Source organism: Jaculus jaculus, chromosome 17 (assembly GCF_020740685.1).
Source record: "Jaculus jaculus isolate mJacJac1 chromosome 17, mJacJac1.mat.Y.cur, whole genome shotgun sequence".
Lineage (NCBI taxonomy): Eukaryota > Metazoa > Chordata > Mammalia > Rodentia > Dipodidae > Jaculus > Jaculus jaculus.
Genome location: NC_059118.1, coordinates 3,651,875 through 3,673,271, shown reverse-complemented (window position 1 = coordinate 3,673,271; position 21,397 = coordinate 3,651,875). Strand labels below are relative to the sequence as shown.

The 21,397-nt window shown below is 47.7% G+C and overlaps 1 protein-coding gene across 3 annotated transcripts in view; it reads right to left on the bottom strand.

Annotated features, from left to right (window-relative positions):
- Ulk4 (unc-51 like kinase 4) overlaps positions 1–21,397 on the bottom strand; it is a 345,903-nt gene that overhangs the window by 165,574 nt on the left and 158,932 nt on the right. For 2 of the 3 annotated variants that reach the window (XM_045136900.1, XM_045136901.1), the window contains one exon: positions 5,646–5,694. In XM_045136900.1, coding sequence (XP_044992835.1) covers positions 5,646–5,694 — 49 coding nt within the window. Of the gene's footprint in view, positions 1–5,645; positions 5,695–13,598; positions 13,701–21,397 lie in introns of those variants that run through there. The other variant, XM_045136902.1, reaches the window with a different exon arrangement.

Genomic DNA, 21,397 nt, shown 5'->3' with positions numbered 1-21,397 from the left:
ATTGCAGTCAGTGTGGCACGGCCTCTGCCCTCCTCCACATCCCTCTAGCACTGCGGTCAGTGTGGCACAGCCTCTGCCCTCCTCCACATCCCTCTAGCATTGCGGTCAGTGTGGCACAGCCTCTGCCCTCCTCCACATCCCTCTAGCACTGCGGTCAGTGTGGCACAGCCTCTGCCCTCCTCCACTTCCCTCTAGCACTGCGGTCAGTGTGGCACAGCCTCTGCCCTCCTCCACATCCCTCTAGCACTGCGGTCAGTGTGGCACAGCCTCTGCCCTCCTCCACATCCCTCTAGCACTGCGGTCAGTGTGGCACAGCCTCTGCCCTCCTCCACATCCCTCTAGCACTGCGGTCAGTGTGGCACAGCCTCTGCCCTCTTCCACATCCCTCTAGCACTATGGTCAGTGTAGCACAGCCTCTGCCCTCCTCCACATCCCTCTAGCACTACGGTCAGTGTGGCACAGCCTCTGCCCTCCTCCACATCCCTCTAGCATTGCGGTCAGTGTGGCACAGCCTCTGCCCTCCTCCACATCCCTCTAGCACCGCAGTCAGTGTGGCACAGCCTCTGCCCTCCTCCACATCCCTCTAGCACTGCGGTCAGAGTGGCACAGCCTCTGCCCTCCTCCACATCCCTCTAGCACTGCGGTCAGTGTGGCACAGCCTCTGCCCTCCTCCACATCCCTCTAGCACTATGGTCAGTGTAGCACAGCCTCTGCCCTCCTCCACATCCCTCTAGCACTACGGTCAGTGTGGCACAGCCTCTGCCCTCCTCCACATCCCTCTAGCATTGCGGTCAGTGTGGCGCAGCCTCTGCCCTCCTCCACATCCCTCTAGCATTGCGGTCAGTGTGGCGCAGCCTCTGCCCTCCTCCACATCCCTCTAGCACTACGGTCAGTGTGGCACAGCCTCTGCCCTCCTCCACATCCCTCTAGCATTGCGGTCAGTGTGGCACAGCCTCTGCCCTCCTCCACATCCCTCTAGCACTGCGGTCAGTGTGGCACAGCCTCTGCCCTCCTCTACATCCCTCTAGCACTGCGGTCAGTGTGGCGCAGCCTTTGCCCTCCTCCACATCCCTCTAGCATCGTGGTCAGTGTGGCACAGCCTCTGCCCTCCTCCACATCCCTCTAGCACTGCGGTCAGTGTGGCACAGCCTCTGCCCTCCTCCACATCCCTCTAGCACTGCGGTCAGTGTGGCGCAGCCTCTGCCCTCCTCCACATCCCTCTAGCACTGCGGTCAGTGTGGCGCAGCCTCTGCCCTCCTCCACATCCCTCTAGCACTGCGGTCAGTGTGGCGCAGCCTCTGCCCTCCTCCACATCCCTCTAGCACTGCGGTCAGTGTGGCACAGCCTCTGCCCTCCTCCACATCCCTCTAGCATTGCGGTCAGTGTGGCACAGCCTCTGCCCTCCTCCACATCCCTCTAGCATTGCGGTCAGTGTGGCACAGCCTCTGCCCTCCTCCACTTCCCTCTAGCATTGCGGTCAGTGTGGCACAGCCTCTGCCCTCCTCCACATCCCTCTAGCATTGCGGTCAGTGTGGCACGGCCTCTGCCCTCCTCCACATCCCTCCAGCATTGCGGTCAGTGTGGCACGGCCTCTGCCCTCCTCCACATCCCTCCAGCACTGCGGTCAGTGTGGCGCGGCCTCTGCCCTCCTCCACATCCCTCTAGCACTGCGGTCAGTGTGGCGCGGCCTCTGCCCTCCTCCACATCCCTCTAGCACTGCGGTCAGTGTGGCGCGGCCTCTGCCCTCCTCCACATCCCTCTAGCACTGCGGTCAGAGTGGCACAGCCTCTGCCCTCCTCCACATCCCTCTAGCATTGCGGTCAGAGTGGCACAGCCTCTGCCCTCCTCCACATCCCTCTAGCACTGCGGTCAGTGTGGCGCGGCCTCTGCCCTCCTCCACATCCCTCCAGCATTGCGGTCAGTGTGGCGCAGCCTCTGCCCTCCTCCACATCCCTCCAGCATTGCGGTCAGTGTGGCACAGCCTCTGCCCTCCTCCACATCCCTCTAGCATTGCGGTCGGTGTGGCACAGCCTCTGCCCTCCTCCACATCCCTCCAGCATTGCGGTCAGTGTGGCACAGCCTCTGCCCTCCTCCACATCCCTCTAGCACTGCGGTCAGTGTGGCACAGCCTCTGCCCTCCTCCACATCCCTCTAGCATTGCGGTCAGTGTGGCACAGCCTCTGCCCTCCTCCACATCCCTCCAGCATTGCGGTCAGTGTGGCACGGCCTCTGCCCTCCTCCACATTTCTCCAGCATTGCGGTCAGTGTGGCGCGGCCTCTGCCCTCCTCCACATCCCTCTAGCATTGCGGTCAGTGTGGCACGGCCTCTGCCCTCCTCCACATCCCTCTAGCATTGCGGTCAGTGTGGCACGGCCTCTGCCCTCCTCCACATCCCTCTAGCACTGCGGTCAGTGTGGCACGGCCTCTGCCCTCCTCCACATCCCTCTAGCACTGCGGTCAGTGTGGCACGGCCTCTGCCTCCTCCACATCCCTCTAGCACTGCGGTCAGTGTGGCACGGCCTCTGCCCTCCTCCACATCCCTCTAGCACTGCGGTCAGTGTGGCACGGCCTCTGCCCTCCTCCACATCCCTCTAGCACTGCGGTCAGTGTGGCACGGCCTCTGCCCTCCTCCACATCCCTCTAGCACTGCGGTCAGTGTGGCACGGCCTCTGCCCTCCTCCACATCCCTCTAGCACTGCGGTCAGTGTGGCACGGCTCTGCCCTCCTCCACATCCCTCTAGCATTGCGGTCAGTGTGGCACAGCCTCTGCCCTCCTCCACATCCCTCTAGCACTGCGGTCAGTGTGGCACAGCCTCTGCCCTCTTCCCACATCCCTCTAGCACTGCGGTCAGTGTGGCACAGCCTCTGCCCTCCTCCACATCCCTCTAGCATTGCGGTCAGTGTGGCACAGCCTCTGCCCTCCTCCACATCCCTCTAGCACTGCGGTCAGTGTGGCACAGCCTCTGCCCTCTTCCCACATCCCTCTAGCACTGTGGTCAGTGTGGCACAGCCTCTGCCCTCTTCCCACATCCCTCTAGCACTGCGGTCAGTGTGGCACAGCCTCTGCCCGCCTCCCACATCCCTCCCGCATTGCGGTCAGTGTGGCACGGCCTCTGCCCTCCTCAACAACCCTCTAGCATTGCGGTCAGTGTGGCGCAGCCTCTGCCCTCCTCCACATCCCTCTAGCACTGCGGTCATGTGGCACGGCCTCTGCCCTCCTCCACATCCCTCTAGCATTGCGGTCAGTGTGGCACAGCCTCTGCCCGCCTCCCACATCCCTCCCGCATTGCGGTCAGTGTGGCGCAGCCTCTGCCCTCCTCCACATCCCTCCCGCATTGCGGTCAGTGTGGCGCAGCCTCTGCCCTCCTCCACATCCCTCTAGCACTGCGGTCAGTGTGGCACAGCCTCTGCCCTCCTCCACATCCCTCTAGCACTGCGGTCAGTGTGGCGCAGCCTCTGCCCTCCTCCACTTCCCTCTAGCATTGCGGTCAGTGTGGCGCAGCCTCTGCCCTCCTCCACATCCCTCTAGCATTGCGGTCAGTGTGGCGCTGCCTCTGCCCTCCTCCACATCCCTCTAGCATTGCGGTCAGTGTGGCGCTGCCTCTGCCCTCCTCCACATCCCTCTAGCATTGCGGTCAGTGTGGCGCAGCCTCTGCCCTCCTCCACATCCCTCTAGCATTGCGGTCAGTGTGGCGCTGCCTCTGCCCTCCTCCACATCCCTCTAGCATTGCGGTCAGTGTGGCACAGCCTCTGCCCTCCTCCACATCCCTCTAGCATTGCGGTCAGTGTGGCACAGCCTCTGCCCTCCTCCACATCCCTCTAGCACTGCGGTCAGTGTGGCACAGCCTCTGCCCTCCTCCCACATCCCTCTAGCATTGCGGTCAGTGTGGCACAGCCTCTGCCCTCCCTCCTACATCCATTCAGCAAGTTGCTTCTGCAACCATGCTTTAAGAATGCTTCCTGCTCCCACCGAAAACCTCATTCAGGGCAAGTAGCTCAGTAATGGGGTTGGAATGTTGCCCCTCCAAGATCTAGGTGCCTTCAAGGTGACAGTACCATAAGGTGAGCTTGGGAAAGGTGAGCAGACCAAGAGCATGTCTTTTCTCAGAGGGGGCTTCCCAAGGCGGCTCCCTTTCCCCTTCAAGTGTGCTCAGGAGGACTTTATAAGCCAGCCTCAACAGGACAGTCCATCCTTCAGAATATGAGAAGTGGGTTACCACTCCTTATAAACGAGCTAGTGTTTAGTTCATTCTGTTTGCAGCACGGATCAGTAAAGAAACTGGTGATGCTTAACAGGGGGAAGGTGATGGGAAGCTAAGACAAGTAAAGACTTCCTTACCACACAGGCCAAAGGTCACACACACATGATTAGTAGACATATTTTTGGATGACTAAGGAGAGCCTTGTCTCCGTGTGCAATACGTGATACTGGACTACCACAGAGAAGGCTGCAAGGATGGCTGAGGGAGGCATGCTGGTATCTGCTGGGAAAAAAGTCCTTTTCAATGTATCTTGTGCCATCACTGAGCTTGGTAGGTAAAGGTCCCCTAAAGGGGACACAGGCTAGGTACGGAGGAACTCGGGAGGTAAAGGTGCCCTAAAGGGGACACAGGCCGGGTACGGGGGAACTCGGGAGGTAAAGGTGCCCTAAAGGGGACATAGGCCAGGTACAGAGGAATTCGGGAGGTAAAGGTGCCCTAAAGGGGACACAGGCCGGGTACAGGGGAACTCGGGAGGTAAAGGTCCCCTAAAAGGGACACAGATCAAGGTACAGGAGAACTAGTTTGTAGCTGAGGAGATTTCTTTACGATGAGCTTCAACCCCATATTCAGCCTAACTCTCAGGCTTAGGTAGGACCTACATAACATTTTTCCAAGGTAAAGAAAACCAACTCTCTGCCCCACTTCATTTGCCTCCCAAGCTGCACAGGTGGGAGGCATCATCGGGTATATGGTGTTCATCTAAGACACATTCTGTGACTGGAAGAAGATGGTACCAGGAAGCCAAGCTAGTCTGAGTTGTAATAAAGACAACCTCCGACCACAGACCATCCCCAAGGCCACTGATGTTCAGGCTGAGCTCTGTAAGATCCATGGACCAGCCTATAAGATCCCTCTACCCTGCCATCATATACTCGCCTCAAAGTAGGTATTCTATTGAGTTAAAAAAAAAAAAAACAAACATTTGATAGCTGAATGCTGTGGAACAAGCTGTAATAATATCACTCAGGAGGCCAAGGTAGCAGATCACAAGTATGAGGCCAGCCTGAGCTATACAGTAAGATATCTGAGAGAAAGGAAGGAAAGAAAGGAGGAGGGAAGGAGAGTAAGAGGTGGGGGACAGGAAGGGAAGGGAAAGGAGAAAGAGGTAAAGAAAAAAGAATGAGGAAGAGAAAAAGAAGAGAATCGATTCAGTAGAAATAAACTGCAGACGGTTTGCATAAGGCAGGCCTTCTAACAGTATCTACTCAATTTCAGAATGTCGTATTCGTTACAGGTGAGAAAGCCTAAGTCTCATGAGGTTAATAAGGACATACAATCTTTGGGGACAGGGCTCTGGGCTAGAGAACTAATCATGCAACTGGATCAAAACCGTTAAAGATCTAAAATGTCACTTGAATTCCAAAAGCATACTTTCATTCTTACCAGAATTACTTCAAAAATAAGTGGAATCAGTTTGCTCTCTTCCACAAGTCTGTTAAAAAGAAAAAAGTTGACCACAAATTAGATAATGTGTATTTAAACGATTGCAACAAAGCCTCATGTTTTATTACCCACAATCTATGAGGGAGAAATAGAATGAGTCAATGACCATCAATGTACACCGAGCTCCAGCCATTTAGACACAAGAAATACGAAACATTTCTGTGACTACCAGCTTAGCCTTATTGATTGGTAGAAAGTGAAATCTCAAATACATTGATATTTTAATGTGAAAATTAATTAAAATTCATAATTATTGTAAGACTATCAAGAAAGGCACAGCCAGCTGAATAATGTGACCAACCTTCACTGCTCAGCTGAGTTATAAGCCTGTGACACAGTAATTCTTTATATATGCCTCATTAGCTGTGTTCTCAGCATTAATGAATTAATGTACAATGAATTTTAATAGCCTTTTATTTTTAAAATATTGGACACCAATCACCTAGTACACTGTAAGCAGTTTCCTCAAATCTAGTTATCAATTGTCAGCCATTAAACAGAGTATTTTTGTTTCATAAAACTTAAGAGAAAACAGCCTTGATAAAACCAGAACCACTCAAGTCAGTTTTTATTAAGAATGAGACTTCAAGGCTGAGGACAGTAGTTCAGTGGTGGAACACTTGATTCCCGGGACTGAAAAAAAACTAAGATTTTTAAAAAATCAATACTTGAATTTCTAAATGTTCCTGTACTCCAAGGCTCAGCAAATATTTCCCCATTAGCAGGGCTGACAGTCAATACTTTATACTTAGTAGCTGCACAATCTCTATAGCAACAATGCAGTTGAAATGATAGTGTAAAAGCATCTATAAACAATACTGCAACAGATAAGTAAGGCTGTGTACCAATAAAACTTTATTTACTGACAATTTCACACATGCACACAATGTATTGTGATTATATTCACCCCCATACCTTCTTATCCAATACCTCCCCCTCCTGCTGAGTCTCTTCTTCCCAACTAGTCTTCCTCCTTTCATTTTCTGTGACTCACTGAGTTTAATTAGGGTCTCTCGCCTGAGCATGGGTGGTGAATTACTGACTAGAACATGGGCAACTTACTAGTCGCTGTACCCCTGAATAAAATCACTCCCCTGCACTGGCAACCCTCCTCAGGGAGGGGTGTTCCATGAGCCACTCTCCCATCTATGGAATGTCAGTGGGCCCAATCTTGGGCCAGTCTGGGGCAGGCAACCACAGCTGGTGTGTATTCATGCCACAGGGCCATGTCACATCCAGAAGACCATGTTCCATGACACTCCTCCCCATCCTCTGTTCCTACAGTCTGCCTTCTCTTCCATGACAGGAAACTTTCCTTTCAAAGTGGCCCTTCCTAGTCGGCATAGGGGCACACATCTTTAATCCCAGTCCTATAGAGGTAGGAGGATCCCAGCAGAGGTAGGAGGATCACCGTGAGTTGGAGGCCACCCTGAGACTACGCAGCAGATTCCAGGTCAGCCTGGACTAGAGTGAGACCCCACCTCGAATTAACAGTGGCTCTTCGAGCTCCCCCTTCCCCATTCCACAGCTGGCTGCCTGCTGTTTCAGTCAAGAACAATCACATTCCTTTATAACATTTTATTAGAAGTAACTTTGTAGAGTAAACTACAAAGCTTCTGACAGCATATTGTATATGTTGTGATATGTGCAGCTGGTCTATTTTGTAGAAAACACCAAGTACATAGCAACAGAATTTTGTAATCTGGCCTCCCAGGAGCTTGTCTGTCTATGATAATACTTATATAAAAGAAATGTCTATGAGAAGAACCAAAACATATCACAGTGTTTATAAATATGTAAGCCACAGAGAGATTTCCCAAGGACAGCCACATGTAAAAAGTGTGATTACTGAGTATGAGGCAGTGTGTGATTACTGAGATATCAAACAACTGAAAGCCCATCACAGAATGAGCGCACAGAGAAAACGCAGCGCAGACAGTGGGCAGGATGTGGCCAGCCTCAGAAGAGGAGATGCCACCGCTGGTGACAACCATGCTGAACCCAGGGACAAGGATCTACATGAACTATGGGGGGCTGAGCATGAGGCAGGCACATATAATCCCAGCTCTCAGCTGAAGGATCATGAGATCAAAGCTGGCATGAGCCCAGAGTGAGTCCAAGGCTATATAGCAAAACCCCATATCAAGGGAGAGGGAGACAAGAAATGGAGGGAGAGAAACAAAGAGCCAAGGGGAGAGAGACACACAGAGAGAGAAAGAGGAACAGAGAAAGGGAGAGATAGAGACAGAAACACAAAGATATATATATATATATATATATGGAGAGAGAGAGAGAGAGAGAGAGAGGGAGGGAGGGAGGGAGGGAGGGCAAGCATGTGGGACCTCACTTACTATGTCCAAAATCTAAAAATGTCAAACTCAAAGTAGAGAACGTGCAGCCAGTTACCAGATACCAGGGCCCAGGACGGACATGGGAAGGGGAGAAATGACCCTCAGAAAGTTTTTGCCATCTACTCATAGCAGTTACTACAATCAATTATGTGTATTTCAAAATTGCTGAAGAGTCCATTTTAAATATTCTCACCATAAGGAAGTGATAGCTACATATGATGTTGAATATGCTAATGAGCCCAATTTAACCATCCCACAATGTACATACGTACAAGCATCATGATAGAGCCCCACAAATGTGTACAAAATAAAATTTAAATAAATACTAAGTAATGTTAAAAGAAATAAATGTGACTACTTGTTCAGAGAAAGGGAATTTTCATGACAAGTATAAGTTCTTTTGCTCTTTCCCCTCCTGGGCACCTGAAGGGCCACACGTGGTGGACAGCCCTGGCTTCCTGCTTAGGTCAGACACAACACCACAGGAAACTTCAAGCACCACCCACTCACCGCCTCCTTTCTTTCCCTAAACTGGTTACTTAAAAAATATAATAGTATTTACTATCATTTGGTCCAGGATAAGAAGCCAAGCACAGAAATGTCCAAGTTGCCCTGACAACACAGGCTGAGAGACCCAAGGTCACAGAGCCATGCCTCTTGCTGTGGCACCTGGGTGGCCCCTCCCCTCTCCTGCAAGCCATGCCCCCCATTCAGAGCCAGAGCTCACTCAACACCAGGTCCAGAGGAGAGAATTTAAAATACATTCTGTTAAGATGTAGTCATACAAAACTACTGTAATTCTTTCTTTCTTTTTTTTAATTTTTTTTTTTTTTTTATTTATTTGAGAGCAACAGACACAGAGAGAAAGACAGATAGAAGGAGAGAGGGAGAATGGGCACGCCAGGGCCTCCAGCCTCTGCAAGCAAACTCCAGATGCGTGCGCCCCCTTGTGCATCTGGCTAACGTGGGACCTGGGGAACTGAGCCTCGAACCGTGGTCCTTAGGCTTCACAGGCAAGCGCTTAACCGCTAAGCCATCTCTCCAGCCCTACTGTAATTCTTTCTTGACAACAACACTGGAGTCTTCTCCATGTCGCCACATTCGTGGGCTGGCCCAGATGGCATTCTAACATTCTCCAAGTCTGAGATGGAGTATTCTGGTCCCCTAAGCTCTTCTAAGTGCAATAACCCAGTGTCACATCTGATAACCAAAAAGGAAGCTCTAAATTATTTTGACTAATAAAATATCTGTGTTTGCATCTTCTACTTACGAGCTAATCTTGAGTCTAACTCCAAAGGAAGTAAGGAACAAGGTGACTATAACTGTTTCCCAAACTGTAGGAAGCAGCAAGTGGGCTTAAACTGACAGTAATAAAACTCCCTAGAGCACCACAGCGCTGTTCTGCGGTGCATGGAATAGCAGCATAAAACGCTGCTCAGTTTGCTTGTTTTGACTGCAACTTGAAGAAACATGTAAAATTCACAAATTTGGGGAACAAAATGCATTTACCTTTCAGTATGCTCTTACAGGGTGGTTCAAAAAAAAATCAATTTTCAGGGCTGGAGAGATAGCTTAGCGAGTAAGGCACTTGCCTATAAAGCCTAAGGCCCAGGTTCAATTCCCCAGGACCCACATAAGCCAGATACACAAGGTGGCGCATAGGTCTGGAGTTTGTTCGCAGTGGCTGGAGGCCCTGGTGCACCCATTCTCTCAGTGTCTCTTTCTCTCTCCCTCCCTCTTTCCCTCTCAAATAAATAAAATATTTTAAAGCTTCATTAGGATTTTGTGGACATGTGCTATCCATTATAAGCTGAAGAAGTCCTGTTTCAGTGGAAAATGTTACATAAAATAATAAAAATATTTATATTGCCATTCTAACTCTTCTCTGTACCTCATGTGACATTTCCATCAATGTTACGGAGTTGTTCTTTTAAACTTTATGATCATCTTGTTCTAAAGATCTTGATAATCATCCAGAATACAATGTAAAGTTTTATGTGCCTAACAGCCGAGAAAGAACAACCGACCACGGTCACGGTTCAAGTCTCAGTAGGCCATGCCACATTAGCTAATCTTAAGTGTTCCACCCCAGGGCTCCGCACGGCAACGCCAGCAGCAGCCTCACATACCCACTTGCAAGTGTCTCCTGACTGTGATCAGAAGACACAGTGAGTGACTGACTCGAACCCTCTAGATGGTGAGTAGAGCTATGATGCTCATAAAGTGGCTACACTTCCTGTGACGCACGTCTCAGAGCAGGCGAGTGACATGTGACAACACGAGAGATCAGCCCTGCTAAGCCCCTACCATGGGCGACTCTGTAACTCAGTGTCTGCATCTTCCTGCTCAGAGTCACCTGGTTCAGACACACAGAATGTTGCACTAACTTTTCCTGGGGAAACTCGAGCAAGTGTATTCATCTAGGAAAGGGCACCAAGGACAGACCAAAGGAACAATGCAGTTTGTTTGCAAGTGGCTAGAAGCCCTGGTGTACTCATTCATTCTTCCTCAGTCCCTCCTTACCTACTCCCCTCTTTCATGGAAATAAATAAAATAGAAAAAAGAAAGAGAAATGGAAGGGTGCATCCTTGGACTCTTAGGTAGCCAGACAATTTGAATTACTGTTGAAACCAGTTTCAAAATATGAGCCCACCAAAATAAGGTGAAGAATAGGAGTCCTGGTCAAATTGTGGTCCATGCATCCTTGATCCGTTATTATCTGGTCAAGGTGTAACCCATGCACCCTAGACTTGGGGGGCACACTTCTCAAAGCAGGTGAAGTCGTTCAGGATGGACCCCCAAGTCCATCCTGGACACAACATTGTCTGGTCAGGGTGTGGTCCACCCATTGGAGTTGGGGGGACATACTTCTCAGAGCAGGTGATGTGGCTCAAGATGGACCATTCTTGACCCATCATTGTCTTGTCAAGATGTGGTCTCATCCATTCTTAACCCATCATTATCAGGTGAAGGTGCGGTCCCCCTCCCCCATCCTGGACCCATCACTCTCTGGCTCCCACTCTATCCTGCAAGTTGCCAGCACTGTGTGAAGCTCCCCTCTGGTTGGCTTTCTTCTTCCCTAGCATGCCCATTCTTTTTGGGTCCATTGTCTCAACAGTTTGAAAGCATCAGTCTATCTTGACAATATTCTCTCTTCTACATTTCTTACCACGAGGCCACCTCATCTCCAACAGGGAAATGATCCAACAGGTCAAAATTCTCCACAAGCTTCAACTCTATTTCACACACTTGTCCCTAACTCTACATCAGAGTGAAGGGCTCATATGATGGGTCAGACCCTCCCAAACAGTCTCTACAACTTAAGGTCAACTAATGTGGGGCCTTAACTACATCCACAGTAACTTTCCACAACAGCTCGAGAGTGTGGCTAAAAACTGGATGAAGGCCATGTACCCCAGGGGCTGGGAAGCCTAAGGCCCATCTCAGAATTTTGTCACCTCAGGCCTGAACTCACCCACTTCCAGGCTTCCCTTTTCAAAATAGTTCACATTTCATTCTCCAAAGAAGCGGTTCCTAGTGAATGTGCATGTGCACCCATGAGAGCGCCTGGCTGGTTGGTGTTTATGAACGTGTATGCACCCATGAGAGCGGCCGGGCGGTGTTTAGTGTTCCAGCAGTGCTGGTTAGGAGCCTGAGATCCATATTTATTCTGTGACTAACTGAGCGGTGGCTACAGACAAAGCATTCTCATTTACATAATTTCCCAGTCCGGTGGGCCAGCAGCAGTCATTTTAAATTAAAATCCCTAACATCAAGCTGAATCCCAAATTATTCATTCAGTGAGCCAGCTTCAAAAAGAAATGGACTCGTAATGTTTAGTTGTGGTGTGACATCATGTCTACCCTGGAAGCAATAATATTTGTAATGTTTCTCCTTGAAATATCTACCCTTGCCAGCACCACTTTATTCACTCCAGAGAACTGCAAAACTCTTAACAATAAAGGCATATTTACACATTTTTAAACAGGTTATTTTTCTAAAGCTTTATTATTGTTTATTTATTTGAGGGAGAGAGAGAGAATGGGCACGCTAGGGCCTCTAGCTACTGCAAACAAACTCCAGACACATGCACCACCTTGTGCATCTGGCTTACATGGATCCTAGGGAATTGAACCTAGGTCCTTTGGCTTTGCAGGCAAATGCCTTAACTGCTAAGCCATCTCTCCAGCCCTAGGCTATTTTTCACATGCATACAGGGCAGGGTTGAGTTTTTAGCAATTTTGGCAGATATACATTTTATATCTGGTCATTTTACAGAGATCCAGTGAACCCTCCTTCTGTGTAGACCTATACTTCTTCCTTGAGAATGTTTACACCCAGTGGACACAAAACTTAATCTCAGTTAAAGGTTGAGAATTACGTTACAATAAGACCTATGTTAGAATGTATAGTTACATTAAATATGGATCTATACCAGAATGTATAGAATTATGTTGAATATGGACCTATGCCAAAAACTACAGAATTATGTCACAATATGGGCCTATGACCTAACAAGCAGAATTACATGATGATCCATGATCCATACCTATGCTAGAATTGTAGAATTACATTACAATGTGGACCTATGATACAATGTGTTTCCCTCATAAAGAAATCTCACAATATCCCTAAAGCAGGCAGAGAAAAGATAAGAACTTTGGTAAGTGAGATTATGGTTCAATTAAAAGTACAGATGTTGGAGTTGGAGAGATAGCTTAGGGGTTAAAGTGCTTGCTGGCAAAGCCAAACGTCCCAGATGTGACTCCCTAGTACTCATGTAGAGCCAGATGCACAGGTTCATTTACAGTGACTAGAGGTCCTTGTATACCCATTCTCTCTCTCTCTCTCTCTCTCTCTCTCTCTCTCTCTCTCTGTGTGTGTGTGTGTGTGTGTGTGTGTGTGTGTGTTTCTCTCTCTTAAATGAATAGCTAAATTTTTTTTTTTTAAAATGCAGTCTTCCAGTTTTCCAACAGAAGAGAGATTTTAGGTGGAATACAAAATGCTTTCACAGCAAATACCTCAGCAGGTGCCCACTACAGCCTCTCATAGCAAATACATAAGGGGAGAAGATGATAGCTGTAAGAGGAAGAGATGTATGTTAGAAGGCTGGAGATGTGAGCCATAGTCAAGACGGTTTCTGAACAGTGGTGGAACCCTGTTACATGCATTCCTGATGCCTCCCAACTCCAGTGCTATGGCACACCTGAAAATCATGCTTCACCCAGGGCTTTCCATGGGCTGGCCCCACACAGGTCACTGATGGAGGACTTTCCATGTGCTGGCCCCACAAAGGTCACTGATGGAGAACTTTCCATGTGCTGGCCCCGCACAGGTCACTGATGGAGGACTTTCCATGTGCTGGCCCCGCACAGGTCACTGATGGAGGACTTTCCATGTGCTGGCCCTGCACAGGTCACTGATGGAGGGCTTTCCATGTGCTGGCCCCGCACAGATCACTGCCCCACACAGGTCACTGGTGGAGGGCTTTGGCTTCTTGTCCCATGTCCTCCATCCTGGGGACTGACTGTTCCCTCTGGGTCCTGAGCACACTCTCCCTGCACACTCCTCTCTCCTCTGCAGCAGGCTTCCTTTGCCATGGTCCATGGGCTCCTTGGCATTCATCCCCCAGCTTCACAGGATGCTGTAAGAAAGAGGCATACTTGCCTTTGCACTAGGGAGGAAAGAGGACTGAACAGAAATATATCAGCAAGAAAAAGAATCGTCATTTGGGGGGGGGCATGGACCACAAGCAAGTCCTCAAGAGAACCACTGGGATCTCCTTCTATGTCACAGACTAACCTTGAACTTGAAGTCCTTGTGCCCCGGCCGCACTGTGCTGGATGACAAGAGTGTATCTCTACACTAAGAAGGCTAGGACCTTCTTCACAAAGGGTACACACATCATTCATTCACTGGGGACTTCATTTAAGAGATCCCTAAATTTCATTTTTCTAAAAAGCACTTTTATAAATCTTTCCATGAAATCAACGGCCCTAACATTTTGAGAAAGCTTAAATGATACTATCTCTTTTTAGATATAGAACAAAAACAGCTTTTTGGTAATTAAAGAAAAGAGCTAAAATTTGTTCCAAAAGAACTCAAAGTTAAAATGCTGTTTATTTGCTGAGAAGATCTACTGAAAGCTAATTATTCTTAATGAAAACAAGATGCTAGAGGGTTGTTCTCACTGAGAGGGATGGTTTGGTGCAACGTGTTGTAAAACTAAGAAGCGAGAGAAAGGGCAGTGCCTGGGGGATTTAACACATTCCTTTCCTACTGCATGACTTAAAAAAAAAATTACCTTTCCACTATGAACTCAGTTGTAACCTAGATTCACCAGGGCAGTAATGTTCAAAAGAATAGAATTCCTGTAATGCATTTCTTAGTCCATTTTCTCTTGCTATGACAGAATACTTGAGGCTGGATCACTTACAAAAGAGTTTATTTAGGCTCACAGTTGATATCTAGTGAGGGACTCATGCTATTACGTAGCATGGTGTAAGTCAGAAGGAAAGGGGTGTGGATGACAGAAGACGGAGCCAAAGTCTCAGAAGAACCAAATCATTCCCACGAGAGTCATTAGTCCACTTGTGAGGGTCCCACTTCCAGTGACCTCAGCCCCTCCCAGCAGGCTCACCCCAGTACTGTTCACTAAGGAAGCACAATGAACTTTGGGGTTACATAGAACCACAGTCATGAACAATGAAGAGTTGACAGTATAATTGTTTCTTTTCTGAAGGGACAAAACCAAACCCTCAATGGCATGATGGGTGAGCTTTTAAGGGCTTCTTTATCCACTAAAAAGTCTACAAAATAAGAAATCCTATATAAAACTTACAGTGCTGCAGGTACATAGGGTAGCCAGTGTTCTGACATTTGGTTTGCTGAGCAATCAGTGTAGACAAGATAAATTAGAATATCTGTCGACAGTGTGATAGTGGGGGCTCCAGTTAACAAGTTTATTGCTGATTTTTATTCACAGGTACTCTTATGCATGGCAGTATGCATTACAGTGCATGCTGCAGTGTGTGTAGTTGAGCACACCCCAGGCACCCACATATGAAGGCCTGAGTGGAACCCCGGGTGTCCTTTTTTATTGCTCTTTGGCATCGTTTCCTTTAGACGGAGTCTCTCACTGAGCCTGGTGCTCACGTCTTTTTGGTTAGACTGGCTGGCCAGAAAACCCCAACAGCTCCTCTATTTCTGCTTCACACAGGACTGGGGTTACAGGTATAAGTGGCCACACCGGCTTTTCATGTGGGTACTGGGGATCAAACTGAGACCCTCCTAGGCCCTCATGCTTCTGAAACAAATACTTTTAATTGCTGAGCCATCTCCTCAGCCCCAAAGAATTCTATTCTTGATATGAATTGATGGCTGTAAAGATTTTACCTAAAACCACTGCCAATAAGTCACCAGGGAAGACCTCTCAGCCTAGTGAGTGACACAGTAGACACCAGGAGCAACAGAGCCCAACACTAGGCTACAGTCAACAAATAAACAAAGAACTCTTAGAAAAACTCATCACTGGGCTGGAGAGATGGCTGAGAGATTAAGGCACTTGCCTATAAAGTCTAAGGACCCAGGCTCAGATCCCCAGAATCAACTTATGCCAGATGCACATGGTTACACATGTGCACAAGATTGCACATGACCACAAGAGGGCAAACATGTCTGGAGTTCAATTGCAGTAGCCAGAGGGCCTAGCATGCTAATTCTCTCTCCCTCTCCCTCCTTCACTCTCTCTCTCATAAAACCAATAATATAATTACATTTACTTAAAACACTCATCACATATTAGCATAAGCCAGAAGCAGGACACACTATTATGTGACAATTACCTTGCATTGTGATTGGTTACATCAAAGGCTTATTTTCACATATCAGAGGACAAAGATCACAAATACACCACTTTAATAAAAGATTCACATGAAGTTCCACACTCACCCTTAGCAGTCCCAGAGGACACTGGCACAGCTTAAACAGATCGGCGTGATTTGGCCACATCCTTCACAATGGCAAATGCTCGGACAAGTGGATTTCACACTCAACTGTACCTTCAGTCAGCTGGGAATGTCGGCAGTTACTGTCCCACCTGGACACTGTAATTTAACTGGCCTGGGCTATGGCCCGGACTCTTGAATCTTTAACAGAGTCTCAGGTGGCACTAATGTTTAGACAAACTAGAGACTCGCCTGCTCAAGCCCTGCCATGAAACAACTCAACTTCAGTGACTTCCCTTTGGTGGTTGTTCTCACATGTGACAGCTACCAATGAGGTGCACGCCAGCACACTGTGCTGCTACACAGAGGAGCAGAATGGCACAGACATCATGCTTCCATCCATGTGAACCATAACAACACTCCCACACATTAATAACCTCTGGTGAACAGAGTGATGACACAGGCATAAGACTCTTCAGTCTGTGATCAGGAGATTGGAAACATGTCAGCTATCCATGAGCCAGCAAACAGAGACATTGTGATGTATGCATGCGACAGAGAGTCTGACATTAAAATATAATGTGGAGGCTCCTGGGAATATGCTGCTCAGTGAAAACAAAAATCAAGGAACTGACAAACATACACATTATGCCATTTGTGTGAAAAAGAAAATGCATGTTCACATTGATTGTATTGTGAATAAAAGTATGAAACCACAGGAACGTCAGGAAGATGAGGAGGAAGCAGAGTGGAGAGATGAAGGAGAAAGACTTCTTAGTGAGTCTTTCTCCTTCTCTGCTGGTCTTTTTTTCTTAATTCTAAGAAAAGTTATAGGGACTGGGGAGATATCTCAGTTAGTAAAAATGTTACCCTTGCAAGCGTGGAGACCCCAGCACCCACCTAAGACGAGTGAGCCATGGTGGTGCACTTGTAACCCCAGCACTGGGGAGGCAGACACAGGCAGATCCTGGGGATCTCCGTGCAGCCAGTATAGCCTACGTGGTGAGCTCCAGGCTAATGAGAAAGCCTGCCTCAAAAAGGGCATTTGCAGACTAGAGTGATGACTTAGTGGTTAAGGCAGTTGCCTACAAAGCTAAAGGACCCAGGTTCAATTCCCTAGGATCCACATAAGTCGTATGCACAAGGTGGCACATGCATCTGGAGTTCATTTGCAGCAGCTCAAGGCCCTGGCGTGTCCATTCTCTTTCTCTCTCCTCTGCCATTCTCAAATAAATAAATAAGGCATTTGGTGTTCCCAGGGATGGCACCTGAGGTTGTCCTCTGACCTCCACACACATGTGTGCCCACATACACATACATATACCTGTGGCACAAACATTTTTTATAGTAACTCTTATTTATTTATTTGCAAGCAGAGACAGAGAGATTGAGAGAAGAGAGACAGACGGGGAGAGAATGGGCATACCAGAGACTCCAGCCACTGCAAACGAACTCCAGACGCATGTGCCCTTTGTGCATCTGGTTTACGTGGGTCCTGAGGAATCAAACCTGGGTCCTTTGGCTTCACAGGCAAGTACCTTAACCACTAAGCAATCCCTCCAGCCCTTTGTTTGTTTGTTTGTTTGTTTGTTTGATTGTTTTGGCACAAACTTTTAATCCTAGTATTTGGGAGGTGGGGATAGGGGTTCAAGGTCATCCTCAGCTAAAGGGAGTTCAAGGACAACCTGGGAGAATCTCAGAAAAACAAAAAACCAAACCATTCTACTTAGCATCTCTATTTTATGCCAGTTAGGGAAATGAAAACTCACCCACTGCCTAGTTCTACGGCTGTGACCCTCCCCTCTCCCTCCTTGAAGGTTGCTAGATTTTTTTGTAACTTGCACAAAGGGAGCTGCTGAGGGATTGGCCTTGAGCAGGTTGGTTTGACATCAGGTATGTAAAGAAAAGGTAGCATTTAACTGTGTGCACACCTGTAATCTCAGCACTAGAGTGGCTGAGGCAGGAGGCTGTCATGATTCTAAGAAGAGCCTGGGCAACATAGCGAGATCTTTGTTTAAAAAACTATTTTATGTATTTATTTACGTTATTTATTTCAGAGTGAGGTAAGGAGAGAGAATAGGCATGCCAGGGCCTCTAGCCAATGTAAACAAAATTCCAGAGGCATGCACCACCTTGTGCACCTGGCTTTATGTGGGTACTGGGGAATCAAACCTGGGTCTTTTGGCTTTGCAAGCAAGTGCCTTAACCACTGAGCCATCCCTCCAGCCCCATAGTAAGATCTTGACTCATAAAAAAGTGACTGAATGAATGGGAAGTAGGCTAAATAACTTCAAGTAACAAAATGTTTAGCTGCCTCTGTGCATCAGTATGGAAAACATGACTAGCACTCTCACAGTGTTTAGTAGTAGTCTATATCATCATTTAATTTTGCATTAATATAAATCAGATAAATTATATAAGTCCTCTCAATCTAAACACTATTAGCATTGGGAAATCTTAGGTACTCTGTAGAATACATTCTTAGATGTTGAAGTGAAGAGTGGAGGCTATACACCTCTCACATCTTAATTAGACACATAGAATAAACATTAAAAAAGATTCAATATGATCCACAGTTGGGTGAGTGCTAAATAAAATGAAATCCAATTCTCAGATATTAATTGGTTCAGCACAGATATTTCCAGGAGTGTGGATAAGCTCTAGTGTGCAGAGAGCTCCAGTCATCTTCATGAATGAAAAAGCAATTTTCAGGAAAACATGTACAGAATGATTCTGCTGATGAGGTTGTAACAACCAACCACATAGGCTGGACAGATGGCTCAGTGGTTAGCAGAGCTTCCTGTGCAAGCATGAGGGCCTGAAGAGGTCTGAGAGACCACCTGAGTTCAAACCCTGGTGCCCACATTGAGGGCTGAGCATGGCCACACATGCCAATAACACCAGCAATGGACAGGAGTGCTGACTCTAGACCCACCGCTGCTCACAAAGTAAAGGCAAGCTCTGGGATCAGAGGAGTGGGTCAGGGTGGTGGAGGTGGACACCCGGTGTTCCACTCCAGCCCTGCCGGCGAACACATCTGACTGCAGGCATTCCCAGAGCCCTGCACAGGCACACACATATGCATAAACCACACACAGACCATACCCCCCACACATACAAACAAAAAAAAAATGGGGCCTGGCGGAAAGAATGTAAGAGCCAAAGGAAGGGTAGGACTCCTTACAATGTGCTCCCTCCAGACATAAAATGGTCTGAATATTCATGACCTCATAGTGCCTCACGCTACCTACACAAGACCATCGTAAGAGGAGGAAAAGATGATGATATCAAAATAAAAGAGAGACTGATTGAGATGGGGAGGGGATATGATGGACAATGGAATTTCAAAGGAGAAAATGGGGGTAGGAGAGTATTACCATGGGATATTTTTTATAATCATGGAAAATGTTAATAAAAATTGAGAAAAAAATGGGGCCTGGAGAGTTGGCTCAGTTAAGGTGCTTGCCTGCAAAGCCAAAGGACCAAGGTTCAATTCCCCAAGGACCCATGTAAGCCAGATGCACAAGGTGGTACATGTGTCTGGAGTTCATTTGCAGTGACTAGAGGCCCTGGCGTGCCATACTCAATCTCAATCTCAATATCTCTCTCTCTCCCTCCCTCCTTCCCTCCCTGCCTCCCTCTTTTCCTCTCTTCTCTTTATTTATTGCTTACAAATAAATAAAATATTTTATTTAAAAATGAGTAACAGGGCTGGAGATATGACTTAATGGTTAAGCGCCTGCCTATGAAGCCTAAGGACTCTGGTTCAAGGCTCTATTCCCCAGGACCCATGTAAGTCAGATGCACAAGGAAACGCATGCATCTGGAGTTCATTTGCAGTGGCTGGAGGCCATGGTGTGCCCATTCTCTCTATATATCTGCCTCTTTCTCTTTCTGTCTGTCGTTCTCAAATAAATAAATAAAAATAAATAAATAAATCTTTAAAAAATTACTAACCACAAAACCAAGGTATTTATGTCAGCCCGTATGAAGTCGTGAGTGCTTGTCCAGAAGGACACGTACCACAGTCCTAATAACTGTCACCCTTAGGAAACAGAACTGCGGGAGGGGAGATGGAAAAGCAAGAGAGCCCTGGGACCTTACTGTGGTAATTAAAATATAAGAATATATCCAGGTATTACTGTTTATTCATCTTTGTGTGTGTGTGTGATGTGTGTGTATTTGTGTGGGTGTGCACAGTCACAGCACGTATGTGGAGGTCAGACAACAACCTCAGGCTGTTTCTCCTCTCCTTCCACCATCTTTAGAGACAGGGTCTCTCTTGCACTGCTGCTTGGGAGCTTCTGGTTCTTGTGGTTCTTACCCCATCGCTGTACAAGCCGTAGGGTCACAGATGCGCGCACTCTGCGTACAGCTTTATGCAGGCACCGAGAGGGACTGAGCTTGAGTCAATATCTCCCAGGCTATCAAATATTACATTTTTCATCAAAACCAAGAAATTCCTAGTAGGAATTGACACTTGCTTACAAAGCCTGCAGCCTGGGTTTGATGCCCGAACACCCACATAAAGTCGCAAAGTGGCACCTGGACCTGGGGTTTGTTTGCAGCCAGAGGTCCTGGTGCACCTGTTCGTTCTCTCTCTCCTCTCCTTCAAATTAACAAATAACAATATTTTTTAAAAATAAAAACAAAAATTCTAAAAGTCCACTTAATTGTGTCCATGAGGCTCTTCTTAGAACAAAATCTATTGTGAGCTTATTTCTAGGCCTACAAATAATCATCTAAAATAATTCTATACACTCCATTACTGTTTCTGCCTCTCTGAACACCTCATCTCCAGCACCATCACCAAGGACATTCAGCTGAAATTAATATGAGGCTGGCAAGAAGAGCCTCCAGCACCTGCCATGGAAATGAGTTAAAAGTCATTGACGCCACAGTGAACAAGCCTGCTGTGGTGGCACACGCCTGTCATCCCAAAACTCCAGGGCTGAGTCCAAGGATAGCCTGAGCTATATAGAAAACTCTGTCTCAAAAATGGAACGAGGGCTGGAGAGATGGCTCAGTGGTTAAGGCTCTTACCTGCAAAGCCTAATAACCTGAGTTTGATTCTCCAGTGTCCATGTAAAGCCAGATGCAGGGTGGTGCATACATTCGGAGTTCATTTGCAACAGCTGGAGGCCCTGGTGTGCCCATTCTCTCTATCTGTATCTCTTCCCTATCTCTTTCTGTTTGCAAATAAGTAAATAAAAATAAAAATAAACAGAAAAGAACCGGAGCTGGGGGGTATAGCTCAGTGATAGTGCGCTTGCCTAGCATGTACTTGATCCCTAGCACAGAAGAAATCAGCTAGGCTAGGTCATGAGCGAAAGGACAGACGGCATGCACCATCCGCACTGGGGTCCTTGAGGCCAGATATCCAGGGAGGAAACAA